At 38.3% G+C, this 23,712-nt stretch overlaps 1 protein-coding gene across 3 annotated transcripts in view; it reads left to right on the forward strand.

The window, feature by feature from the left end:
• The window catches only part of CAPS2 (calcyphosine 2), a 37,244-nt gene that overhangs the window by 542 nt on the left and 12,990 nt on the right, over positions 1-23,712 (forward strand). Inside the window, exons 2-13 of one of the 3 annotated variants that reach the window (XM_063134721.1) lie at positions 1,169-1,270; positions 2,795-2,841; positions 5,055-5,100; positions 7,135-7,266; positions 8,481-8,513; positions 9,030-9,215; positions 11,056-11,196; positions 12,429-12,496; positions 15,021-15,140; positions 18,897-18,971; positions 21,888-21,983; positions 22,077-22,170. In XM_063134721.1, coding sequence (XP_062990791.1) covers positions 1,196-1,270; positions 2,795-2,841; positions 5,055-5,100; positions 7,135-7,266; positions 8,481-8,513; positions 9,030-9,215; positions 11,056-11,196; positions 12,429-12,496; positions 15,021-15,140; positions 18,897-18,971; positions 21,888-21,983; positions 22,077-22,170 — 1,113 coding nt within the window. In that variant the 5' untranslated portion in view covers positions 1,169-1,195. Of the gene's footprint in view, positions 1-1,131; positions 1,271-2,794; positions 2,842-5,054; positions 5,101-7,134; positions 7,267-8,480; positions 8,514-9,029; positions 9,216-11,055; positions 11,197-12,428; positions 12,497-15,020; positions 15,141-18,896; positions 18,972-21,887; positions 21,984-22,076; positions 22,171-23,712 lie in introns of those variants that run through there. The other 2 variants (XM_063134722.1, XM_063134723.1) reach the window with 2 other exon arrangements.

Raw genomic sequence — 23,712 nt, forward strand, 5'->3', positions numbered from 1 at the left:
AGTCTCTCTGAACTTGCACAGAACGCATTTCCTTCATACACCTTTTTCGGTACACGGGTATAGGAGAGGCCTGCGCACATCGTGACGTGTGAAGATCGCAGGTGTGGTTACTGTGTTGCCAAGCCGCGGTTGGCTGTGGCTTCCCAGGCCAGTAGACTGTTGGTATGGTTTGGTTGGGGAATTTTTTGGGGTTGAGCAGGCCTGACTGATACCATCAACAAGGCTTCTGTGCTAAGATCAAGCATATGATCTTAGCACAGACCTAAGCTAAGCGTGTTTACTGAAAAGTAAAGCCTAGTATGTCCAACTGTATATATGCCATTTATTTGAGCGTCTATCCCTTTAGAATGATGTACCGGGATGTATTTTGGGAGTGTGAGAAGCCACAGGCCATTTATTTTCAGTAACACTGTAAAAACAGCTCTGCTCTCTTTCAGTTACTGTGATTTAGTTAATATATTACTACCTATTACATTGTGTGAGTTCAGGTGGGATTATAACAGTTTCACCAGGCATAGTAAAACCACTCTCGCTAGAGGAGAGCTCTTCCTGCTGAGGATGCTGATTCTGATGTGAAGCCTTGGAGAAAGTTGGCAATTACTTCTATTTCACAATACAACCCTCTGGAGGACTTTGCTGCCCATGCTAGCCCTTTGGTTGAGCATGCTCCCAAATTTTGGAATGCAGTCTATTCTGTCCTATCTGAAAGCTTCTTTACAACCCACTATCTTCTTATATGCTTAGAAACTGCAGTTTGGCTATTCTAAAACCAAAGTAGTATTTATTATTTAACTGTTTAGGCCTCTGTGACCTAAGTATTTAAATGTCCCCAGCATCATGTATCCCTGAATTCATTGATTTGTTGTGAATCAGACTTTGCCGAAAAGCACTTCACAATATAATTATTAATGTTTATGTATTTAGACAATCTGGTCTTCAGCGGCAACAGTATGCAAGGCTCGTTTTTGAAACATTATAGCAAGGTTCTTCTGGTGGAGATTAAAAAATGAAATTTATTATTGCTGATAGGTACTATCAGTTTAAGCAATAAATTGAAACATGTAATAACTGAATGATTTTGGACCAAACTTCAATTCAGGGCGAAGCATACTAATTCTTGAGGAAAATCCTACTTAAAGCACTCTCTCCTTTTGCGTTTGTTTTATAGTTCATTGTTAAGCTGACAACAATTCAAATGGATTTGGAGGTTAAAGGAGTCGCTGCATCTCCAAGAAGGCCTCTGTCATCAAGAAAAAATAAACTTGCTCAAGTATGTTTAAAGATTAATACATTTAAAAATGTAAATAAATTCATTTTAAAGTGGCATAAATTAATGTAACAGATACCCATAGTTCAGATAATTGTGCCCAGGACTGAACCACTCCAAGAATGTGAATATATACATAAGATGAATTGCCAAAGACATCAAAATCTGAAATTGTTACACGATCTTGTGAATAGAAAATGTATGTGAATCCATTATTACATAAAAACAAGGTAATAACTTATCAGTAGATGACAGAAATACTATCTTCATTTCAATTAGTACATGCCTGATAGTTCAGGAAATTTAATTTCCATACTACAAAGAATGGATGCTCATCTTCAGTAGTAGGAGACACTGAATGAAATTTCAATAAAAGTAGATGCACGACTGTTTCAGCCTTCTTTTAGAGTGGTACACCATGCTATATCCAACGTGGTGCTCTGCCTCCACTGGTTACATTGCGCTCACGGGACACACTGCTTGCACAACAGGACTTTGGTGCTTCTAAAGAAACCTCCAGAAAGGAGCCAACACCTTTATTTCCAGTTCAGGATAGGTCACAGTGGAGCTCCCTTTTGTAAGATCCACTGACCGGTCCTTTTCTAGAAATTACCATTTCCACTCGTTTTGTTTATTTTTAGAAGTGCCAAAGCCTTGTTGTGAGAGCAATGGGTCCCAAGATTACAGAGGCACAGTAGGATATTGCACATTATTGAATTACAGGTCAAGTGAAACATAAAAGAATTATGCAGGGCTGGGCAACTTGTGGTTCCCACCCTAATTTAAAAAGCTTTCTACAAGCAGTCAGTTCAAACCTTTGGCAAAAGTAGTCTGTCCCTCCTCTGGTACTCCAGTGAGTAGTGGGGAATAGGGGGTAGCCCTGCTCCCTATTGGTATTGGCCTGTCAACTGTCAGCATGTGGCTCCCAACAAATTATTCCCAAAGTTATCAAGCCCTTGACAGAAAAAAGATCCCCCATCCCTGTCATATGGAAAGACAAGAATTGGGTTTAGGCTGTAGGCGAAGTTCAGTTATGGGATCCCATTTCCTTATGATATAAAGCGCCATATAATCTCTCATTGCTATGGTCCCCACCTTTCAGAAGAATTCCTCATTACCACATAATTTCAGATTCATCAGTCTATTCTATACTTGTGTATTTGAAAAGGACCCCACCGTATCACTAATTAGAGAGACATTTATTATCTCCATAAAGTGCCATAAAATATACAGACTCTTAAAAAATCCTAGTTTCTCCCTCTGAATTAATTTCTTTCATTGAAACCCACCACTTTTCTCAAGATATTACTTTGTTATTTGCCAGTAGCTTCGGCTATTGGGTGGTATAGAAATGCAATAAATGAATGAATACCATAAGTTTGATATCCCCATTTTATGTCTGCTGTCTAGAGACATTTTGACTCCAGCTGATTCTTACTTAAAAGGTTTGTGATCCTTATTTATGATTCAGAATTTGATAAATATAGAAAAACCTCAAATAAAAAGTGGTTATTTGGTCTTTTCTAGGGCTGCAGGCCACATACAACATCAAGTCATGGTCCTCGACCAGCAGAGTAAGTCTGTGTTTACGTTTTTTTAAAGATAAAATTATGGTAGAGACATACAAGGATTTAAAATATATTGTACAGGTCCAAAAGGTAAAAAAAAAAAGAAAAGAAAAGAAAAAAAGATCAATAATTGTTTTCATTAAAAAATGGTTTTGAACCTATAAGCCATAGACATGAAAAATGAAAAGACTAAGATCTCCATCCCCCAAAATATAATTACTTTTATATCTATTGCCTTATATTTGTTGCTTCATACTATTATTTCAATAAGTGTATTTCCAGTAATCCAGAAAATACCTCCATTTGTCTATAAATGGTTGCTAAGCATTTTTCCTGCCTGTTTTATTTATTTATTTATTTATTTATTGCACTTATATACTGCTCCCATAGCCAGGGCTCCCTGGGCGGTTTACAGAAATTCTAAAATTAAGATAAAAACGAGTATACAAAATTTAAAATTCTAAAACACAGAACATACACACATAAAGCATTAAAAACCGTTAAAAAAAACTAAACGTGGGTGATTAAGATGTACCGCCATATGCCTGGGCAAAGAGGAAAGTCTTAACCTGGCGCCGGAAAGATAGCAGTGTTGGTGCCAGGTGAGCCTCATCAGGGAGATCATTCCATAGTCTGGGGGCCACCACCGAAAAGGCCCTGTCCCTTGTTGCCACACTCCGAGCCTCTCTCGGAGTAGGCACCCGGAGGAGGACCTTAGATGTTGAACGTAGTGACCGGGTATATTCATGTCGGGAGAGGCATTCTATCAGGTATTGTGGTCCCAAGCCGTGTAAGGCTTTATAGGTCAAAACCAGCACCTTGAATTGGGCTCGGAAACATACAAGCAGCCAGTGCAAGCGGACCAGAGCAGGTGTTATATGGTCAAACCTTCTGGTTCCCGAAATCAATCTGTCTGCTGCATTTTGCATGAGCTGCAGCTTCCGAACTGTCTTTAAGTAAAAGCAATTGGTTTAAGTTTGCTCATAATAAGAACTGGGTGCCAGATTTTTTGAAACCAATGTTCTGTTGTTAGAATAAAGTGGGTTCTCCCCCCACAAGTTTTGCAAATATTATTTTCACTGCTGTTAGCATATAACCAGTCATACCACTATTCTGGTCTTTAACCTATAACTACATATTGTTCAGTAAAATAGTTCTTGAAGGGAAAACCATTTATCTGCTGAAATTCTCATATTACTTCTATGATTGCTTTCCAAAATGGCTTTATAGCCTTATGTTTCCACCAAATGTGCAGAATATCAGGGTTTTTGTTTGGTTATTTTATATTTCCAGCTTCTATTTCTTGTATGTTTAAAAAAACTTGTTATGTAATACCACTGTGAGATTTTAAAATTATTTTAAAAAATATTTAAATGCTGCATTCCATTAGATCCAATTTGAGAGTATATTTCCATTTTTGCTCTATAATTTTTTTTAAATTTCTCTCATTAAATCTAACATTTATTACCTTTAGTCTCCAATCCATCAGTGATTCAGAGATGAAATGCAATGATATATCGTGACAATGTAAATCGGGGTGTCCAACCTTTTTGCCCCATGGGCAGCAATGGCTGGTGGGTCAAGAGGTGCATATGCACATGCTCACAGACAGATACATGGGGAAAACACACACACACACACACACACACACACTTGTCAACACCCCCATCAGCATGTGGGGAAGAGGAGGTTTGTGGGGATGGAGAAATTCCTGCATGTTGAGATATCAGCGTGCCTCTCCCCATGCACCCAGTCAATTGTTACTGAGAACAACTTTTCCCAGTGCCAATAAGATGGGCAGGGGCAGGCACATGCTTTAAAAGGGGAGGAAGGTGTATGGGGATTACTCTCTCTGCACACTGCCCATTTAAATTACATTCCACACACCCTGCCAAGAAAGTTTGTCATTATGTGCAAACCAGATCTTAATCTGCACTGGCTCAAACATTCAGAGGCTGAAACAAAAAATTGCCTTCCAGATCCCTCAAAGAGCTTCCATTGTCCTTTGCAAATGGGGATGAAAATAGTCTCAAATGTCTTCCCTTTCATCTCTGCTTCCAGAAGCAAAAGCAGGTTGATAGGAACTTTTTTTGTTCAGGATTAGGTCATTTTGAAAAGTAGTGAATCTGTGTCAAAGGGAAAGCTCTGGTAGTGCCTGAAAAATAGGTTTTGCAATCTTGCTACATTTCCTGATTTGTTACTTCTTTTTTTAAAAACAGAGTTCCATGCCTTGATTTGGGAAAATTGGGAGATTCAGAGGATGAGGTATTTATTTTTATCTCAAAAATTATTAATAAGCACGCAGATGTGGCAATTGCTGGAACTGAAACACTGGGAGGAAAATAAGAATAAAACCCAGTTCTCATGCTGCAATGTGATTGGCTTGCCCTAATTATCTCTCCCCTGTCATCCTGTCTCACAAATTCTTCTGAATCCATGGGAATATTCTTCCAGGCAGTTAATAACAAGGGTTAAATATGTAGCTGTTTATCAAGTGATTGTTTGACAGAAAAATATGTATATTTTTGTAGCTCCCAGTTAGTATTAGGATTACCCTAATACTAACTGGGAGCTACAAAAATATACATATTTTTCTGTCCTTAAACAATCACTTGATAAACAGCTACGTATTTAACCCTTGTTATTAATATGTATGAATATTATATGTATATGTTATTAATATGTATATATATGAATTTTTTCTTGCGATTATATTGTCAGGGTATGTGAAATCCGATGTTCAACATGAACATAGATATCTGGTAGCAAATGTATATAGTAACTTTGACTAAGTCTGGTAAATTCTGGAAAAAAGATGAATGACCAACAATGGAAATCTGGATTCATAAAAAACATAAGGACTGCAATAACTATGCTAATTCATAAATTGACTTACTTTAACTACCTCTGAGATTGGCAAGATTAATTCAAGTGACAGTCTTCAGAGACAATGGGGCCCATTTATTAAGTATTTGAGCTAGACTATTTAGTTTAAGAGCAATCTCTAAATGAACTTACGATTTCTATGAAATTGGACATAATAACTTGGTTCCAAAGGTATCTTTGCCTGCCCAGCAACACTTCCATTCTCACAGGGGTGGTGGTTCACCTATTTTCAGTGATTCCTCTTTCCTGCTGCAGTTCCTAGTGCCATATCTCATTCTATTTGACCGGATCCTCCCAACAGATTTTTTGGAAAGGTAGGGAGCTAAAAAGAGGGAAGTGCTGCAGCGGGAGAAGGCAGCTGCAAAAGCACTGTTCTGTTAACAGGTTAGGATCCCAGCCAGGTTCCCCCCCCTTTTCCTTTTTTTATTCTTGGGTTTTTCTTTTTCGTTTTGTATTTTAATATGATTTTTATATAGCTGTGCTAATACATTTACATGTGAAAACCCATATGTTTTAAATTCCTTTTTTATCACATATTCTAGTAGACAGATATGAGGGTGTGGGTTTTGTATATTTTGATTCTGATAGTGTTAACAAAGTTGGCTAAATGGGGAATATAAACGTGAAGGAACATAAAGGGTAAGTGAGGCCTTGATTTCCCTTGGAGAGGATATTAAAATAATGGAGTAAAATCCAATGCAGCTTTTCCACTGACTGACAGGGCTGATCTTAGTATAAATAGTTCCTTCCTCCCCTCACCATTGTGGTAAACTTTGCAGGGTCACCCAGAGGGTTTATGAGCCTTGGTGCAGATGTGATATTGCCCCCCTCCCCGCTGCAGCCCCCTGCAAGGAACCATGCATACATGTACAAAGCTGGGAATTATTGCATGCGTGGACTGCATCTGAGAATTCTCGTCTGCAGCTCTTCCTCGCCCTGGGATCAAGCAGAATGATAGATGTGCTTCATTTTTTTTTTTACATGGGGACAAGGGAATAGGGATTGCGTTTTCCTTGGAAAAGCTCAAGGAAAAGCTAATACAAGATCTCTCTCTCTCTCTCTCTCTCTCTCTCTCTCTCTCTCTCTCTCTCTCTCTCTCTGTATGTCTAATTTTAGGATACCCTTAGAGTAGTTACCAATGCCCATTTGACCATATATCAGATCACATATATGTACCTGAAGTATTGGTAACATTTTTGCCACAACAAAAATGATACAGATTACTAGCTAACCTAGAATGAAAGAACTTATCTTTGGGTTGTTTATCTGTATTAGCTCTTTGTGGTGCTTCTATTTTCAGTATCTGAATATTCTGAACTTTTCTGTATTCTTAGGCAACTAATAGTCTGTAATAGCTTAACAAAGCATAGCAGCCAGACACAAAATGGTCAGAATTGTTCTTTTTTATTTTAGGATGGAGATACCTACATACCGTACAGCATTGGTCATCCTCATGTTGGTCCTCTATATTCATCTTCAACTATTAGCTGGGGTACTCCATTACAAAGTCCTTATGCACAGCATCATAATATTAATATTCATCAGGTAAATTGATTTGTTATTTGAGATATTTTCAAGCATATTTTATCTGGAAACCAATATCTGAATTTTGTATGTAGATGGAAAAATACTCCCTCCCAAATTAGTTATTAGCTTGCTGTTGTCCAACATTATATTATATTTTATATTATGGTTTTATACTGTTTTATACTTTGAATGTTTTTAATTTTTGTGAACCGCCCAGAGAGCTCCGGCTATTGGGCGGTATAGAAATGTAATAAATAAATAAATAAATAATAAGGATACTATTTACTTTTAGGATATTGATAGCACATTACAAACATTTAAAAGTATTTTCTTCATTGCCATGCCATAATTTGTTTAATTGGAAAGAATTATAAGCCACCTTGAGAGGGTGGCCTAAACATTTATATATAAAAATAAGCATATTTTGGTAGTTGTCCATATTTGTTCAAATAACTGAAATATTTTCTAACATATAAAATGCGCTGAAAAAGTATTCAAGAGTTGATTTCTAAATAAAGTATAATATATTTTATATATTACAATCTTTTGCGCTATTCTACGTGGTCCTCCATCCTAAACACACTGATCTTGATGTAGCCCAACTCACAGTATAGCATCCCTGTACCCATTTATAGAGGGGAAGAGTCCTATTCACTCATGGCACCCCATCAGCCATAAACAGAATTCACCCAGTTTGCACATAATGGTGGCATAATTCACTCACAATTTGCCAGTTTGTGTGATGTGTATGTGCTGCTGCTGCTGCTTTGAATATTCAGCCTCTGATCAGCCCGATTGTAGGTTGCTTTATGATGTACTAACCTGGATGCTATGGAAGATTTGTGGGTTAAACCACCCAAAGTTAACCTACCGTTAGTTCTTAATTAACCCATGATTCGCTGTAGTTATGTCTGAATGGGCCCATTGAATCTGTCATGAATATGGTTGTGGATAGCAGCTGTTATATGAAAGTCCCATTTCTTCAGTGGAACATTCTTCAGCTGAATGACCACAATCCAAATGGTCAAGTTGTTCCTCTTCTACACATGTTTAGTCTAGTTATGACACTAGTGCTTACCTGGAAGTAAGCCCTGCTGAGTTCAATAACTTGTCTCATTTCCCCTAGTTGTCATCTCTGAAATTATTTATTTTTGCATTATGCTAATGTGTTAAATCAGATCTTTTTTAAAAGAGAGAATTAAAATGATGTCCCTTCTCTTTCTATTGTCCAGTCAGCAAGAAAACCTAGTCTGAAGAAAACCGAGGTAAAGTAGTTGAAGAAATTTCACAAAACGAAATGTTTCATGTGTTTTTGTATACCAAAATGAGCCTTTTTTGTAGTGAGAGATAATGAAATCCTAAATATTTCTACTACTGCCCAATAATAGAAAACAAAGCATCCAAACTCTGAAAATATATATATATATCTAGAGTTAGAAAAAGTTTGCCAGTTTACATTTTCGTATTTACTATTTCTGATTTGCAGTTGAAATGTGGAAATGCTACGTTCAAGATATTCTTATGAGATTTTGTAGAAATCCTTGTCAGTTTCACCTACCTGTTAATTGGTGCGATAATGGACTGTGCTATTGACAGATATTTCAACTTCTATTTGATAATTGCATCAATATATTTTTGCAATATTATCAAAACCAAACATTTGTTTTAAAATTCCTACTAGAGCATCTGATGTCACTAAATCTTAACTTTCCCCCCTAAATACAAATGTTATTTTATAATAGAATTTGCTGTTATGTCCACTCTTGATTATTCACTTTCAGCTTACTTTGTGGGAGCAAAAGACAGTACCAGAAAATCTGCCAGCCCCAGCAGATATATACAAACTGAAGTATCAGCAGTATGAGGCAGAAATGAAAGAGGGATATAAACAGTATTCTCAAAGAGGTGCGGAAAAGAAAACCAACAGTCAATCCAGTGAAGCTCCTGGAAAAATAGTTAAGAAAAAGGTAAATTATACTTAATCTGAAACTGGAAACTATACTAACTGACTCTTTCTAAAAATATTGTGCCAAGAGAGTAGGCCCTTTGGAGCATATATAGGCACAAACTGGCTAATTGGTAGATTTCTATTACTATGTAATATATTGTGTTGGCTTTCTTCTTTGTAAATTCTGACATTTCCAGTCTCTGCCCATCCCCATTCCACTGTTTCATTTTCTTGAGAGTCTCTATGTTAGACTTTATACCCTTTTGCATCTCTATATTGTTGTGTCCCTCCTTTGTCTTCCTTTCAAACTTCCTTTCAGACTTTGATGTCTGGCTCATCTTCCTCTCTGACAACTTTCCCAGTTTGCTCCTTTGTAATTTCAACATTTGTGTTGATAATCCCTCTGACCCTGGTGCGGCTCCTGTCTTCTTTCCTTAATCTCCTCCTTCATTCTCCAGTTTTGGATGGACTCCCCCATACACTGTCTTGTATACTCTCTTGAATTTGTCTTCAACTAGGGCTGCTCTTTCTCTGATCTTTTTGGTGTGGAATTCCCTCTCTGTTATGGAGTTAATCTTATCTCCTTCAGTATTGTTCACTTTCCCACCTCCTTCTGCATCCTTTTCTTTCCATGACCTCCAGTCCATTGATCAGTTGGCTTTCTGCAAAGCATTGTCATCCCCTCTCTCTGCTGTGGTTTCTTCTTGCTCATTAGAGTCTGCAGGTTTCAATTTCATTGCATCCTAGTCCAAAACGCTTGACACATTTCCCCTACTCTAGCAATGACCTATTTGCCCCTCTCCTCTTCATTCCTGGCTCACTCACTCCTTTCAATCCATGTTTTCATGCATCTGAATAACTGGAGGAGAACAACAACAACAAAACAATTTAACAACTAAAATTAACAGAGAAATGGCTGATTTACTCTATTGTTCAGTCATCCTCTGCTCCTTCTCTGCTGCTATCAACCTGGCTAAACAACACTATTTCACCTCTCTGATCCATGCCATCTCCAGGACTCCCAAGCTCTTTTTCTCTACTTTGATGTCCTAAGTCCCCGAACTCTTCCCTCCTCACTCTCTGCTCAAGATTTTGCTTCTTTTTCAGTGATAAAACTGTCTCCATCTGCACTAATGTCTCTAGCTCTCTCTTCTCTGTTTTTCCACCTCTTCCTTCCCCAGCACTTCCTACTTCCCTTTCTTTTTTCTCCCCAGTCACTTCAGGATTTCTGCCACCTTTGCAAGATCATTTCCTGGTAAATGTTTATACTTAAGTAAAGCAGTACCCAAATGTTTCATGTTGCCACCTTGGTCATTGTGCCCCTGCCCCACCGTTAGAGACAATTAATGTCTTCATTCTTTTTTTAAAAAAGAGTATTCATTAAAACACTGCTGATATCTAAAAAACTAAATATGAGAGGCAGTGTGGTGTATTGGCTAAAGTGTTGGATTGGGAGTCAGGAGATCCTGGGTTCTAGACCCCACTCGGCCATGGAAACCCACTGGATGACTTTGGGCCAGTCACAGACTCTCAGCCCAACATACTTCACAGGGTGGTTGTTGTGAGTATAAAATGGAGAAGAGGAAGATTATGTATGCTGCCTTAGGTTCCTTGGAGGAAAAAAGGCAGGATATAAATGCAATAAAAAATAAAAAATAAATACAATACTAATCCTGATGGCTAAGTAAAACCTTCAGTATCAGAGGCTGTAAGCCTGTATTACACTAGTTGTTGGGGAACATGGGTAGGAGGGTGCAGTTGCAGAGTGCTGGTCTAGATGGACCCTCAGTCTGATCCAGCATGGCTCTTCTTATGGTCTTAGAGGTCATATCTAGATCATATGTTGTGTTCCCACATAGGATTTACAGCCTGAAAACCAAAGAGAAGATGAAAACCAAAGAGATGATGAATTGACGGTTCTTGATGAGAAAGCCCTTCTTCAGCAGTGTTACACAAGCAAACCCTACTCAATTCAGCACAGCATAAGAAAATTAGAAGCTGTAAGTTTTCAAGGGAATGTTACATTGTTAGGAAGATCAGTGTATAGCTTTGTATTTAATATTAATAGGCAAAGGCAATGTTTTATAATGTGTTATAATATAAGTAGGCAAAGGAGATGTTTTGTTTTAGGGGGTTAACATCACAACCTTAACTTCATGCAATACTGTTTTTCTTGTTAAAATGCACGAATAATACTGATTTTAATGGAGTGCATATGTTATATGATATTGCCATTGGAATTATTTTCTAGCTCATTACTACTGTTACTTTTCAGTATGCATTTAATTTTTTAAAAAGTTTCAGAGCAAGCGATCTTACGGACCCTAGGCAACATCTGGGAAACCATAGGATGCTGCAGATCTCCTCCATCCCCATAGACAGAGCTCTGAGCTTGGAGGAGTAGATCCAGTTGTGGATCTTTCTTCCCTTACGCTTTCCCAGCCACTGTGAAAAGCTTCTCTTATGGGGTTGCAAGTTCTACCTTGTAAGAGAAGTCAGAGACAGAAAAAAGGGGGTGTGCTGGTGAGAGGGTTGAAGAGGAGAAACTTAGATAAGCAATATTCTATGACCTCTCCAGTCTCCTCTCTGCCCACCAAAAAGGTTACTCAACTCGAAGGCCTCAGAGGCCCATCTAGCGACTTTTACATTTTAAATAGAGGAACAGAGGTGAAATCTCCTCTGCTCTCCCCTTTCCCTTCCTGGCTCTTGCTAGCAGAAGATAGGCAGAGTACTTTGAACTCTGTCTATCAGGAGCATAACTCTGTCTATCAGGAGCATAACCCCTAGGATTGTGCTCTTAGTTACTCGAAATCTTGAGATTAACATTATCACAATGGCATAGGACTCCAGTTTCATATGACTTATTGTTTTGATGATTTCTGAGCAGAAAGCTATTATCCTGTGCTACTCTAAATGGAAGCAATACTAATGGTGACAGTTTTCCTGCCTATTAAAATGTAGTTTGCACATATGACAGATACTCATATTATTATTCTTTTCTTACTAGTTCATGAAAATAATTCTTTTCATTAACTCAGCTGCGATGACTAATCTGAGAAAACTTTTTAGAGTACAACATTTTATGTGTCCTAGTTTTACAACAAAAATCCACTGTTAATTAAGGGTTTTAAATGATCCCATGTTCTGAACCTTTATCCTGTGTAATCCTTTTAAAAACATTTTCTGAACTACTTAAATTGTATTTTTTTTCTGTTGGATGGTTGCCTTGCAGGAAGATGTAGCAGCGGAGAGAAAAAAACAAATAGTAGTGGAACAAGTGATGATTGATCAATTATCTAGGTAAAATAATAAATTCAAATGTTGATTAACAAAACAGAGTGCTGCTATGTAGATGTATGTATTCCCCCCTCCCCCACTGAGAGTAAGAGATGCCAATTCTTAATGCTGTTAATCTGGTCATTATTTAGGGCACAAACTAGCCAAAACCAAACACTTTTAGGTTCCATTGTTTTCATCAAGGAGAATTAAGTACATGAAATCAATGGAAATTCAAAGGCCTAAAATCAATGTATCTTGAGCGGAAGAAATTGCTGTGCTAATGAAATTCCATTGCCTTTTCCTGTTGTGCAAACAAACGCTAGCAGACAATTTTTAAACATAAGATCTGTAATGCTTGTGCAAACAGTTGCACAAACAGAACTTTAGATGGATTCTCCCTTTGCGCTTCTGCTAGAACGGCATCATTTACATTAGCAGAATGACACTGTTGGATACAACCCCATCTGGTTCACTTTTGCTGGATTGTACCCTCATTATTTATTGATTTCATCAGTTTGTATCCCAGCTCTACAATATGCTCAAGGTGGCTTACATTATAAAATTCAAAAACGAAAGTGAGATGTTGATAAACACTAAACATAAAACAGCCTAATTATAAGCATGTCTACTCAGATAAAAGTCTCATTAGATTCAGTAGTACACTGCTGAATAAATATACATAGGATTAGGCTTTGAAGTTACTATATTAAGGACACAACCCACAGGATTGTGCCCTTCTTGGACAGAAGCCTCTGAGATCCTTCTGAGCCCACCTAGAGAGGGGTCAGGCTGGTCTGGGAAGGCATAGGATTTCTTGTATCCTGGCCTCCCCTCCCCAACCACTGGAATGTCCCCTTACAGACCTCTTCAAAGTCCTCCGAGGCTGCTTTTGTGTCGTCGTAATGCAGGTGCCACAATTCTTTCTGCAGCAGCTGTGAAGGGGTGGGAGGAGCAATCAGATTCCAGAGTCCCCCTTCTGTGGTCCTAGCACTGTCTCTGGCCCCTGAAAAATCCTAGGTGGCTCTCTAGGGACCATAGGATTGTTCTCCCTGCACACTCATTTGTATGTAGGTTCTGTTGCAATAATTTGATTTTTCATTAAGTAATGACCAATATGCAGCCCTCCCAGCAACAGAAGGCAGGATAAATGGTCTCTGCATGCAAAAAACTGGAATATGGCAAATAAAGCTTGGTGAGGCCTAATGGAGAAGAAGAGGATAGAACAACCACCTTCCTTTCCTCTTAGTGGCTGACAGGATGCTCCTTTCCTGATCGCATTCATCAGCTCATACTATTAGAGCTACTCCTGATCTTAGTGTGTGGGGAAGCAAATGACTTTAAAGAAACCCAGAGGAGAATCAAGCTGTGAGGCATTGTCAGCTGAGCAGCAAGAAGGATGAGTGAGATCAAGGAGGAGGTAGAATATGCTAAATGAGACTGCTCTCACTCTCCCCCCTCCCCTCTTGTTTATCAGTCATTCTTCGTCTACTTGCTTCCAGTTCTCCATGCAGATCCAGTGCATCCTGCCATCTGGGGTGAGATTGTGTGACCAAATCTTGTCGCGAAGGGGGCTAAATGGCAGTGTTGCTCCCTAAATGGAATTTCATTAGTAGATAGTGAAAAGAAACCACTCATCAGTTATTCTTTTTCAAATTTTGTGAATAGTTGTCTATTGCTATCAATCTTCTAACTGTTAACAAGTAACAAGTGCTAATGAAATTTGATTGGTATCTTGACAAGTCATGCTTATTTATCCAGACATCTTGAATTATATTGCCTCTGTCTGTAGTTTTATGGTTTTGTTGCCTTATATTATATAAAGGACTAGCAAAAAAGCCCGTCATACGACAGGTGTAGAGGAGCAGTCTGGTGAGGAGGTTAGTGGGTTTTGGCCCCTCTGCTAGGCCAGAAGCTCCTGGCAGTTATCTTTCTTCGGAACTTGGAACTTCCATAGAAGGCCACAGTTCCAAGAAACGTTGCTAGATGGCACCAGAGGGCAAAACCTAGAAGTGGCTTGGAGGGGCCCTCTGGCCTTCTATCTTGGAACTTCCCTAGATGGCAGTTATTTTTCTTGGTAGATGGCAGTTAGTTTTCTTGGAACTTCCATAGAAGGCCCTGTGAGCTCAGATTTTTTAAACATGCAAATAGGAGAGAATGCAGAGGCAGTGGATTGGCCTATAAGTGCAAATAGGAGAGAACATGCAAATAGGAGAGAAGGCAGAGGCAGTGGATTGGCCTACTGGTTGGCGATGTCATTGTGACATCACCAACCAATAGGCCAATCTACTGCCTCTGCATTCTCTCCTATTTGCATAAGTGGCTTGGAGGAAGCCTCTGGGCTTTTATATATATAGATGATTGTACATTGTTTTAATTATATTGTGCTTTTATGTGTACACCTTAAAATCCATTAAGATGAAAAGCAGCTTAGAATTTTTTCAATAAATGAATAATCATTATTTAGGGTATACATTTTAATTCCATAAAACCATTTCCATAAAATCATGTGTGTTTTTTTTTTTTTAAAAAAAACTTTTTGGGTTAGAGCTGTGATAAGTGATCCAGAGCAAAATGGAAATTCTGATATTTGTGAGAAGGATCCTATTCTTCCAGGATTAAGAACAGCACCTCTCCGCTTTAGAAAAAGAACATTGCATGAAACAAAGTAAGTATATGTTGTTGTGTTAGCCTGCCTTTACTGGTCCTATCCTGAAAATTATTACATAATGAAGGTTAGGTTGATTTCAGACTCTGGGCCTGTTCACATGATCATGGTGGTTTGTTTTCCCTGCCGAGCATGCTGGTTGCATGCCAGGGGATTAACACAATTACCCTTGGCAGCGCAGCTTCGTGTGTCTTGTGAACTTGGCCAGGGTGGCTTGTTGCTGTGGTTAACAAGCCACTCAGAAATCCTACAACAGTACATGGGTTCTGGATGGCTTGTTAACCATGGCAACAGGCTACCATGGATGGGTTTGTATAACACTGGAAGCTACACTGCCAAGGGTAATTACACCAATTCTCCTGGCTTGTGACCAGCACATGCAGGGTGACTAAGAAGCCACGTTTGCTTATTAACCACTCTATGATCATGCGAACTGGATCTTTGTATCTCTATTTCTTTGTTCTCTGTAAATGAGAGCCAATGACCTTTAATTTTATTTAGAATGGCAACTACATCTAGTAGTTTCATTTTGTGTCTCTTCTCCATTGACAGGCTTGAGGGAGATAAATATGCTTGTTCTTTTTGGAAGATCAGCATTTCCAACATTATTACCTTTTTGAAGTGATGAATTTAGATAAAGCATTTAAGTAGATGGCTTTGTTAGTATTGTCAACTTAGCACAAACTTTTAACCATTAAATCTATTTACATGTAATAGATATCAACTAAACAAATGATCTTCCTCCTGTAATGCTATCATGCTGTGCTAAAGGCCTGGGCATTCATAATTTGTGCAGCTATATACCCATTGCTTTATATGTAAGAATTGCTGATACATCTTGTGAATTATCCTCTTTTCATTCTTTGAGAAGTTAGATAGTAACTGTTCGTCTTTAAAGCATTGCCGTTAACATCAAAGTAAGCATGTTAAACAATTCTGATCTTATTCAGGCCCTCTGAAAATTCAGGTCAGTGCTGATGGATTTGTTTCACTAACTTCTCATTTGAACAGTAACTTAACTATCAGAAGAGGTTGAAATACATTTTTAAGTGTTAAAAAGAAGATCCTTTCAAGCAGTCATAGAGTTCTGTTTGAATTCATTGATTCTTACTAATCCAATGTGTCTTTTTTCCTTGGCTAGTTACACTTCATTTCAAACTTCAGAATTCTTAAAATTCATATTATAGTTGGATATTTTAGTGATGGAGATTTATAAACACCTAGATTGACTGGGAAGCTATGCATTTTTTTCTGAATTGAGAACCAGTGATTAGATGGTTTCCAAGCCAAAATGAAACTGCAGTCGTCTCAGTTATATTCCATAAATTACATTGAAGCAGTATCTTCACGCGTAGATGTACACCAGACTGAAATCTAAGACAAAATATCTTAGTAGGACCTTCAGAAGAATAAATTATGTTCATTTATGAACTTGGATTCTTCAGTCTTTCAGTTATTTTTTTAAATAACTAAAACTTAATCCAGATAAGATAGAAAGAGTAGCTCCCTTTATGTCTGAATTGCACCATGGCCACCAACTTAGCATTAAAATGGGATAGGGCACATTCATGGAGAAGACTAGTAAATGGCTACTAGTCATAATGGCTATATGCTGCTTCTAGAATCAGAGCAGTTTGCCTCTCAATACCAGCTGCTGAGAAACAGTAGGAGGGGAGAGTTTTTGCTGCTTGTTGGTTTCTCATAAGCATCACGTTAGCCACTCGCAAATGCAAGATGCTGGCCTGGGTAGGCCTTTGGTTTGATCCACCAGTTTTCTTCTTATGTTCAGTCTTATTTACATGGGATTGCAAAACAGGTACATATCTTGGAAATATTTCTGGATCCTGTGCTTCTCCTCTGGAAGTAACAGTGGTGAATGAATAGGTGTGATTTTCATCAGTTGCAGCTGGAGCACTAGCATGTCCCTTCTTGGAGAAATCAGACCATGGTAATTCATGACCTAGTTACATCCAGATTAGATTATTTTTATGCACTCTTTGTGGGGCTGCCTTTTGAAGAGTGTTCAGAAGTCTCTTCTGGTTCAGAACATAGTAATCAGACTTTTGTCCTGGGGAAAGCATTCTAGATATATCACCACAGTGTTATTCCAGCTGCACTAACTGACAATTTGCTTCAGGGCCCAACTCAGAGTACTAATCCTAGCTACAAGGACTATGATATTTTAAGGCCTACCTACTTCCATATGAACTTGCCTGGACAGTTTGTTCAGCAGTTGAGGCCCTGTTGGCCATTCCTCTTGCTGTCTGATGCATGGCAGGTGGGAATTTGTGACAGGGCCTTTTAATTGCAGCATCTAGAATATGAATGCCCTCCTTAAAAAGGTCCACATGTCTACCTCCTTGTGTAGCCAAGATGTAGCTTTCAGGAAAGCTTTTAGACTACTGACTATAGAATTTATGTTTGACTGCTGTGATTGGTTTTGTTAATTTTATTATTTATTTATAATAACATTTTTGTTTTAATTATAATATGGATTCAATTTATTTTGTAAACCAGCTTAAGTTAACAGATTGATGGGATATACACTGTTTAATAAATAAATGAAATCACCAGAATCATTTAAATGCTGAGCTGAAATGTGGGGTTTGGATCATTAAGGAAGTTCTTAACATTGATTAGAGAGGCCATGTTTACTCAAGTGCTAAAATACCAGGATATCACAGCTATAGGCCCTTAACAGATGTGTTATTAGGCAATATGCACATGATATGGTATCCTATGCTGTAGTTAGTCCCAGCTTCATCACTATCTTGGAGGTAGATGGCTGTCACTGGCAGAGTAGTGGACCTTAGTCCCAGATTCGTATACATGTAGAGTCTATGCAACTGAAGCTATCGTGCAACTGAAGCTACCATTTCACATTATAAATACCCAGCTGCCAGCCAATACAATCCACAGATAGCTCCAAAGTAGTGGTAAAATTGCAGCTAACCACTACATAGGGTACCATACCATATGCATATTGCTTAAATAACATGTCTTTTAAGAGTGTGGCCCTAATTTCCTGCCATTTTGGAACTGAGTGAGTATGGAAAGCACTTAACAAAACATGTTAAACTGAAAGGTTTTTTGTTCATTGAATTTCATCACGTTTTGAGAAGGCTATGCCTACAATGCTATGTCTGGACCATTTAAGATAGTAAACATGAATCATATTTGCCTTCAAGATATCAGTACTATTTGGAAGATAATGAGCAGGTTTGAATGATCAGCGGGGGAACCAAGCAGCATCAGTTGTTTCCCCTGCTCCAACCCATGCTGGTCTTGTGACCAGAGTTACCCTAATTACCTGTGCCGAAACAGACAGTTCAAGTCAAAATACTGGTGGGCATCTGTCAAATTTAAACTCTTATAAATAAGCAATTTCTTGCCCGTTCTATCTTAAAATTGTCATGGAGCGTCCTCAAACCCACCTCGCTTACACTGCCAAGTTTCAGATGAGTTCATTGAGCTCTTTTCTCAGAATAGGACATAGAACTGGTTGCCGCTCTGAATTCTGGTTGTAATAGCAGAATGTGATTCAGCCAACTCACCCATAACATCCTACAATAGTCCTGTGACCTACCTTCCTTCCTTTTTTGGTTAGTGATTGACAATTACAGTTTGCTTTGCCAATCCTTTCATGGTTGGTTTAGCTTGTAATTCATGAGCATTCTTACTTCTAGAAATAGTTGGCATGCAGAATGTTCTTATTTTATTTGCATAATTAGTATTATGATTTATTTATTTTTACAGAATAAAGACTAGGTCGACGTTAACTGAAAACATGCTTTCCAACAAATTACGCTTTGATGGCAGGTTAATTTCAAGGTATGCTTAAATTCCTTATTCCCCCTGCATGCAGGTTTTTAATGGACTGAAAAGACCCATTCATGAGTCAGAGTTATGTGAGTTCTGCCCCTGATTGTTGACAAAAAAAACTCTCATCAGTTTGAGGGTAGAGGAGGTAATGTAGAGGGCAATATTCAGCTATCAGCACAGACTATCTGAGTTATTGCAAAGCACAGCCCAGTTTCCTAACCACTTTCAGTGCCAAGGTGCACATTAGGTTAAATGTGCTATAGCATTTATTGTAAGCGTTACTCACATGAATGTAATTGCTGCAGTGGAGCCTCAAGTTTAGATTGGAACTATGGAATGTGAGGAGAGAATTTAACAACAACAGCCAGATCAGCCAAATCAACCCTAGTGATCAATGGAGCGACAGATGTTGCCCTCAGATCTGGAATTTATCTTTTCTCTCCTGTACTGCTGTCCTGACAAAAATCTTCCAACTGAAAAAAATTGGACTCTGGCAGAGAAGGGAAGGATTAAGCCTCCCCACCTGCATATCATAGCATCAATCTAGATCAGGGTATTTTTCTGATCAAAATTATATTTGCATTAAATGCTAAAGCATGTAATTTGGCCCTCAGATCCATTAACTATGTAGTGGTTCCCAAACTTTTTCAGGTAACCACCCCCGTGGTTCCACAAACCCATGCCCAGTGTCCCCTACCATACACTATAAAAATCATTATTCAGAATAGCAGTTTTCAATGACCCACTAAGGAAGATAATAACAATAAAATTCAAAACAGTAACAATTAATTGAATATTTATTCAAAATCCAATTACATTTTTAGTTTATTCAATTAAACATAATTGATGAACTTGATCCAGTGATATCATCTTTTCAAAGTCTGATAATCATTTAGCAAGAATATTAGATATCACAGGGCCTTAGATGATGAGTGTAGTATATTTGGGTAGGGTCATGCCGGGAGAGGCGCTCCATCAGCCCGAGTTATCTGGAGCCGTGCTGCCAACAAGACCCTCCTCAATCCACACATGTATTAATACCGTTTAAGAAGAGTCCTTTTAACGGTGAATTGAAATGTTTCAGAAGCACCAAAATGCTAATAAAGAGACATACCCTGCTCTCTTTTCCCTCCCTCTCTTGGCAAGCCTGGGGCGGGTGCTTCCCATTTAAAGGGGCCACATTTCTCTAGATCCTGCTGGTCTGGGCGCCTGGACTGAGCAGCGGCGGCTGGGCAGAGGAGCTGAGCTGAGAATGAAAAAGGGGCCGTACTGTGTGCGGCCCCTTCAAATGGGAAGAAGCTGCCGCAGGCTTGCCAAGGGAGGGAGGGAAAAATAGAGCGAATGCCTCTGTTTTGCAGCCGGCATGGCGGGGCACACCAAGCAGGGTATGTCTCTTCATTAGCATTTTGGTGCTTCTGAAATATTTTAATTCACCGTTAAATGGACTCTTCTTGGGACCAAACTACCTTCTCCCATAAAAATGTCCCTGGGTTTGAAGACCTTCTGGAGAGGCGCTTCTCGGAAAAGACCACCTCAAGCGCCCCCCCTGCTGCCCCTTTGGCTCTTAGTGCCCCCCTGCCACCCCCTTGCCTCTTAACGCCCCCCTATACAATCCCACCGCCCCCAAGGGGGCAGTACCGCCCACTTTGGGAACCACTGGTGTAGAGCAATTGGTTTGAATCTTGCTTTTCTTCATTGATGGGGCACTGAGAAATTGTATTATTATTATTATTATTATTATTATTATTATTATTATTATTATTTATATAGCACCATCAATGTACATGGTGCTGTACAGATAACACCGTAAATAGCAAGACCCTGCCGCATAGGCTTACAATCTAATAAGTTGTAGTAAACAATAAAGAGGGAAGGAGAATGCAAACAGGCACAGGGAAGTGTAAACAGGCACAGGGTAGGGCAAAACCAACAGTGTAAAGTCAGAACAAACTCAATATTTGAAGGCTATAGGGAAAAGAAAAGTTTTGAGCTGAGTCTTAAAAGCAGTGATTGAGTTTGTAGTTCTCAAGTGTTCTGGAAGAGCGTTCCAGGCGTAAGGGGCAGCAGAAGAAAAAGGACGAAGCCGAGTAAGGGAAGTGGAGGTCCTTGGGCAGGCGAGAAGCATGGCATCAGAGGAGCGGAGAGCCCGAGCGGGGCGATAGTGTGAGATGAGAGAGGAGAGATAGTCAGGAGCTAGGCAGTGAAGAGCTTTGAAGGTCAGTAGGAGAAGTTTATATTGGATTCTGAAGTGAATTGGAAGCCAATGAAGAGATTTCAGAAGTGGAGTGACATGGTCAGAGCGGCGGGCCAAGAAGATGATCTTAGCGGCAGAGTGGTGGACAGAGACCAGCGGACTGATGTGAGACGAAGGAAGGCCAAATTGTCACCCTAAACTGATGAGTCCTGCTGGCCCCCCATCATTCCATATGGGAAAGATCTGCAGAGGAAGAACATGATGGATCAAAGTCCTCTAGCAGGTCTTATTATACACCTATGGCTGAGTTAAAAATTTTTAACTTCATTTCATGGTATGCTGGTGGTATAGGGAAGCCATACTTGACCATTATAGCCTCAGATGTTCAGATCCTAGTTTGGGAGAGTAGCACTGGTAGTGAATTTCTTCAGCAAAAAGTCAGTTTCATGGCTAAATTTATCTTTCAGCAAACTATCATACCGTGAGGTTTGTATAAGCTTTGATTGATCTGCCTTTCACCACTGGAAGTCAGTAAATTATTCACTTGCACTTTCATTTTTTATGGTATGTATTTTTGTTCCTAATCTGTCAAATACAGAAACAGATGATATGTATTTCCTGTCTGGTTAGTTGGTAGGAATAATACTTTTTGTAAAAAAAAATGTATCTAATTTCTATTATTATTATTATTATTATTATTATTATTATTATTATTATTATTATTATTATAGAAATGGACGTGATGCTTGTCGAGAACTGATTGGATTTTTCTTTGTATGTGACAAATCTCTAACTGTATATGAATATCGACAATTTGGTAAAAATAGGTATGTAGGACAAGAAACATTTTCTTCAGAATTAGGGAACCATTAGTGCTTAGTGAAAGCACTTCATATTTTTTTTCTTTAAATTTCATGCAGGACAAATGCTCTACCTTTCATTCAGAAGGGAGTTTATAGTTATCAACATGGACCAAGAAAAGGAAAAAAATACTGTCTCAGTTGCTTCTATGTTGTAAGTATTGTGAATCTCATAGACCCTGTACAGACGACATGAGAAGCCACAGTGGTTAAGCATTTTGAGCTAAACATTATGGCTTAGCATGTCAAGTGAACCATGACTTTGTGTGTTGTGTGAACCATTCCTAATTGTGGTGGCTACATAACCATGGCGTAAGCACACTCTCTAACCACTTGCGGAAAAAGAGTTAGCAGCCTAACCATGGCTTAGTGTGTCATCTGAATAGCCCCATAACGTTTACCTAAAGGCTAATGCCTCTATAATTGTTATGTCTAGCGATGTAAAATTTCAAGAAATTTTGAAATCATGGAACTTGACAAATGGACATGTGGGGGGAATTGAAAAATATCCAATACTTTTTTTTTAGCTCTCTTTAGAGATCTAAAGTCATTTCATTGCTTTAAGACAGCCTTCCTGAACTCGGTGCCCTCCAGATGTTTTGAACTTCAGTTCCTATCAGTCTCAGGTAGCATGGCCAATAGTCACCAGTGCTGGGAATTGTACTCCAAAACATCTGAAGGGCATTAGTTTGGGGAAGGCTGTCTTAGGAACTTAAAATATATTACGTATAACTCCGTTTGTTCATAAAATTACCATGAAAATTAAAAACTTTTAAGGTGCAATCCTATGCATGTTTAGACATTAAAGAAACCCCTATAACTATTGTCTGAATAAACTATACTTTTAAATTTATGATGTTAAACAGGATAATTTTATGAACAAACCAAGTTATACATAATATATTTTAGAATCCTATTCTATGTCTGGCCAGAGTGAACTTCAGCAAGTAGTTCATCTGAATCATAGGACACAGAAAGAACTAGAGTTTTTAATATGTAATTAATATGCAGTTTTACGAAATCATTTTGGGGGAGTAAGGTCTAGGTAGCAATCTATATATTAATATGGAGCACATAATTTTGTTCACTCACATTGGATCACTAAATATTATCTAATCGAGTTTGGAATGGTCTCAAATTAAAGCTGCTGATTTGTAGAAAAATAATCACACCTCAGAAAATAAATGGATACGTCACAATTAATTGTTAAGATTGTGGTGCCACCAGTTGCAAAGATTTTCTTTAGCAATCAATATCTCGAGTTCAGCTTGGCTTTTAGATTTTTTTTTAAAAAATTAAAGCATTTACCATACAGTTTCAGTGAGAAATACCAAAAATCACTTCTTTTTTTGTGTAAGTTCATCAAAATAATTGGAAAAATATATTTTTCTATTACGTATAACTTCAAAACTGTGGGTCATAGCGATTTCAAGTTCTTTTTATTTTGGAAAAGCTTTCAAAACTCAACAGTGTTCTCACTTACTGTACCAGTCTATCAGTTTTAATACAGATTTAATATGAAGTTGTGAAATCTCAAAATTGAGTAAAACAGCTGATTAATGAAGTTACTACATCATAAATTACACACAAATGTTTGTGAATTTTTTTGCATTGGGTACAGCTAGTATGTAACTTGTCTAAAAATATTTCATTCATCATTCTAAAAAAATATATTTCATAATCCAAAGCTGTTAAA

This window comes from Elgaria multicarinata, chromosome 9 (assembly GCF_023053635.1).
Source record: "Elgaria multicarinata webbii isolate HBS135686 ecotype San Diego chromosome 9, rElgMul1.1.pri, whole genome shotgun sequence".
In the NCBI taxonomy this organism is placed as follows: domain Eukaryota; kingdom Metazoa; phylum Chordata; class Lepidosauria; order Squamata; family Anguidae; genus Elgaria; species Elgaria multicarinata.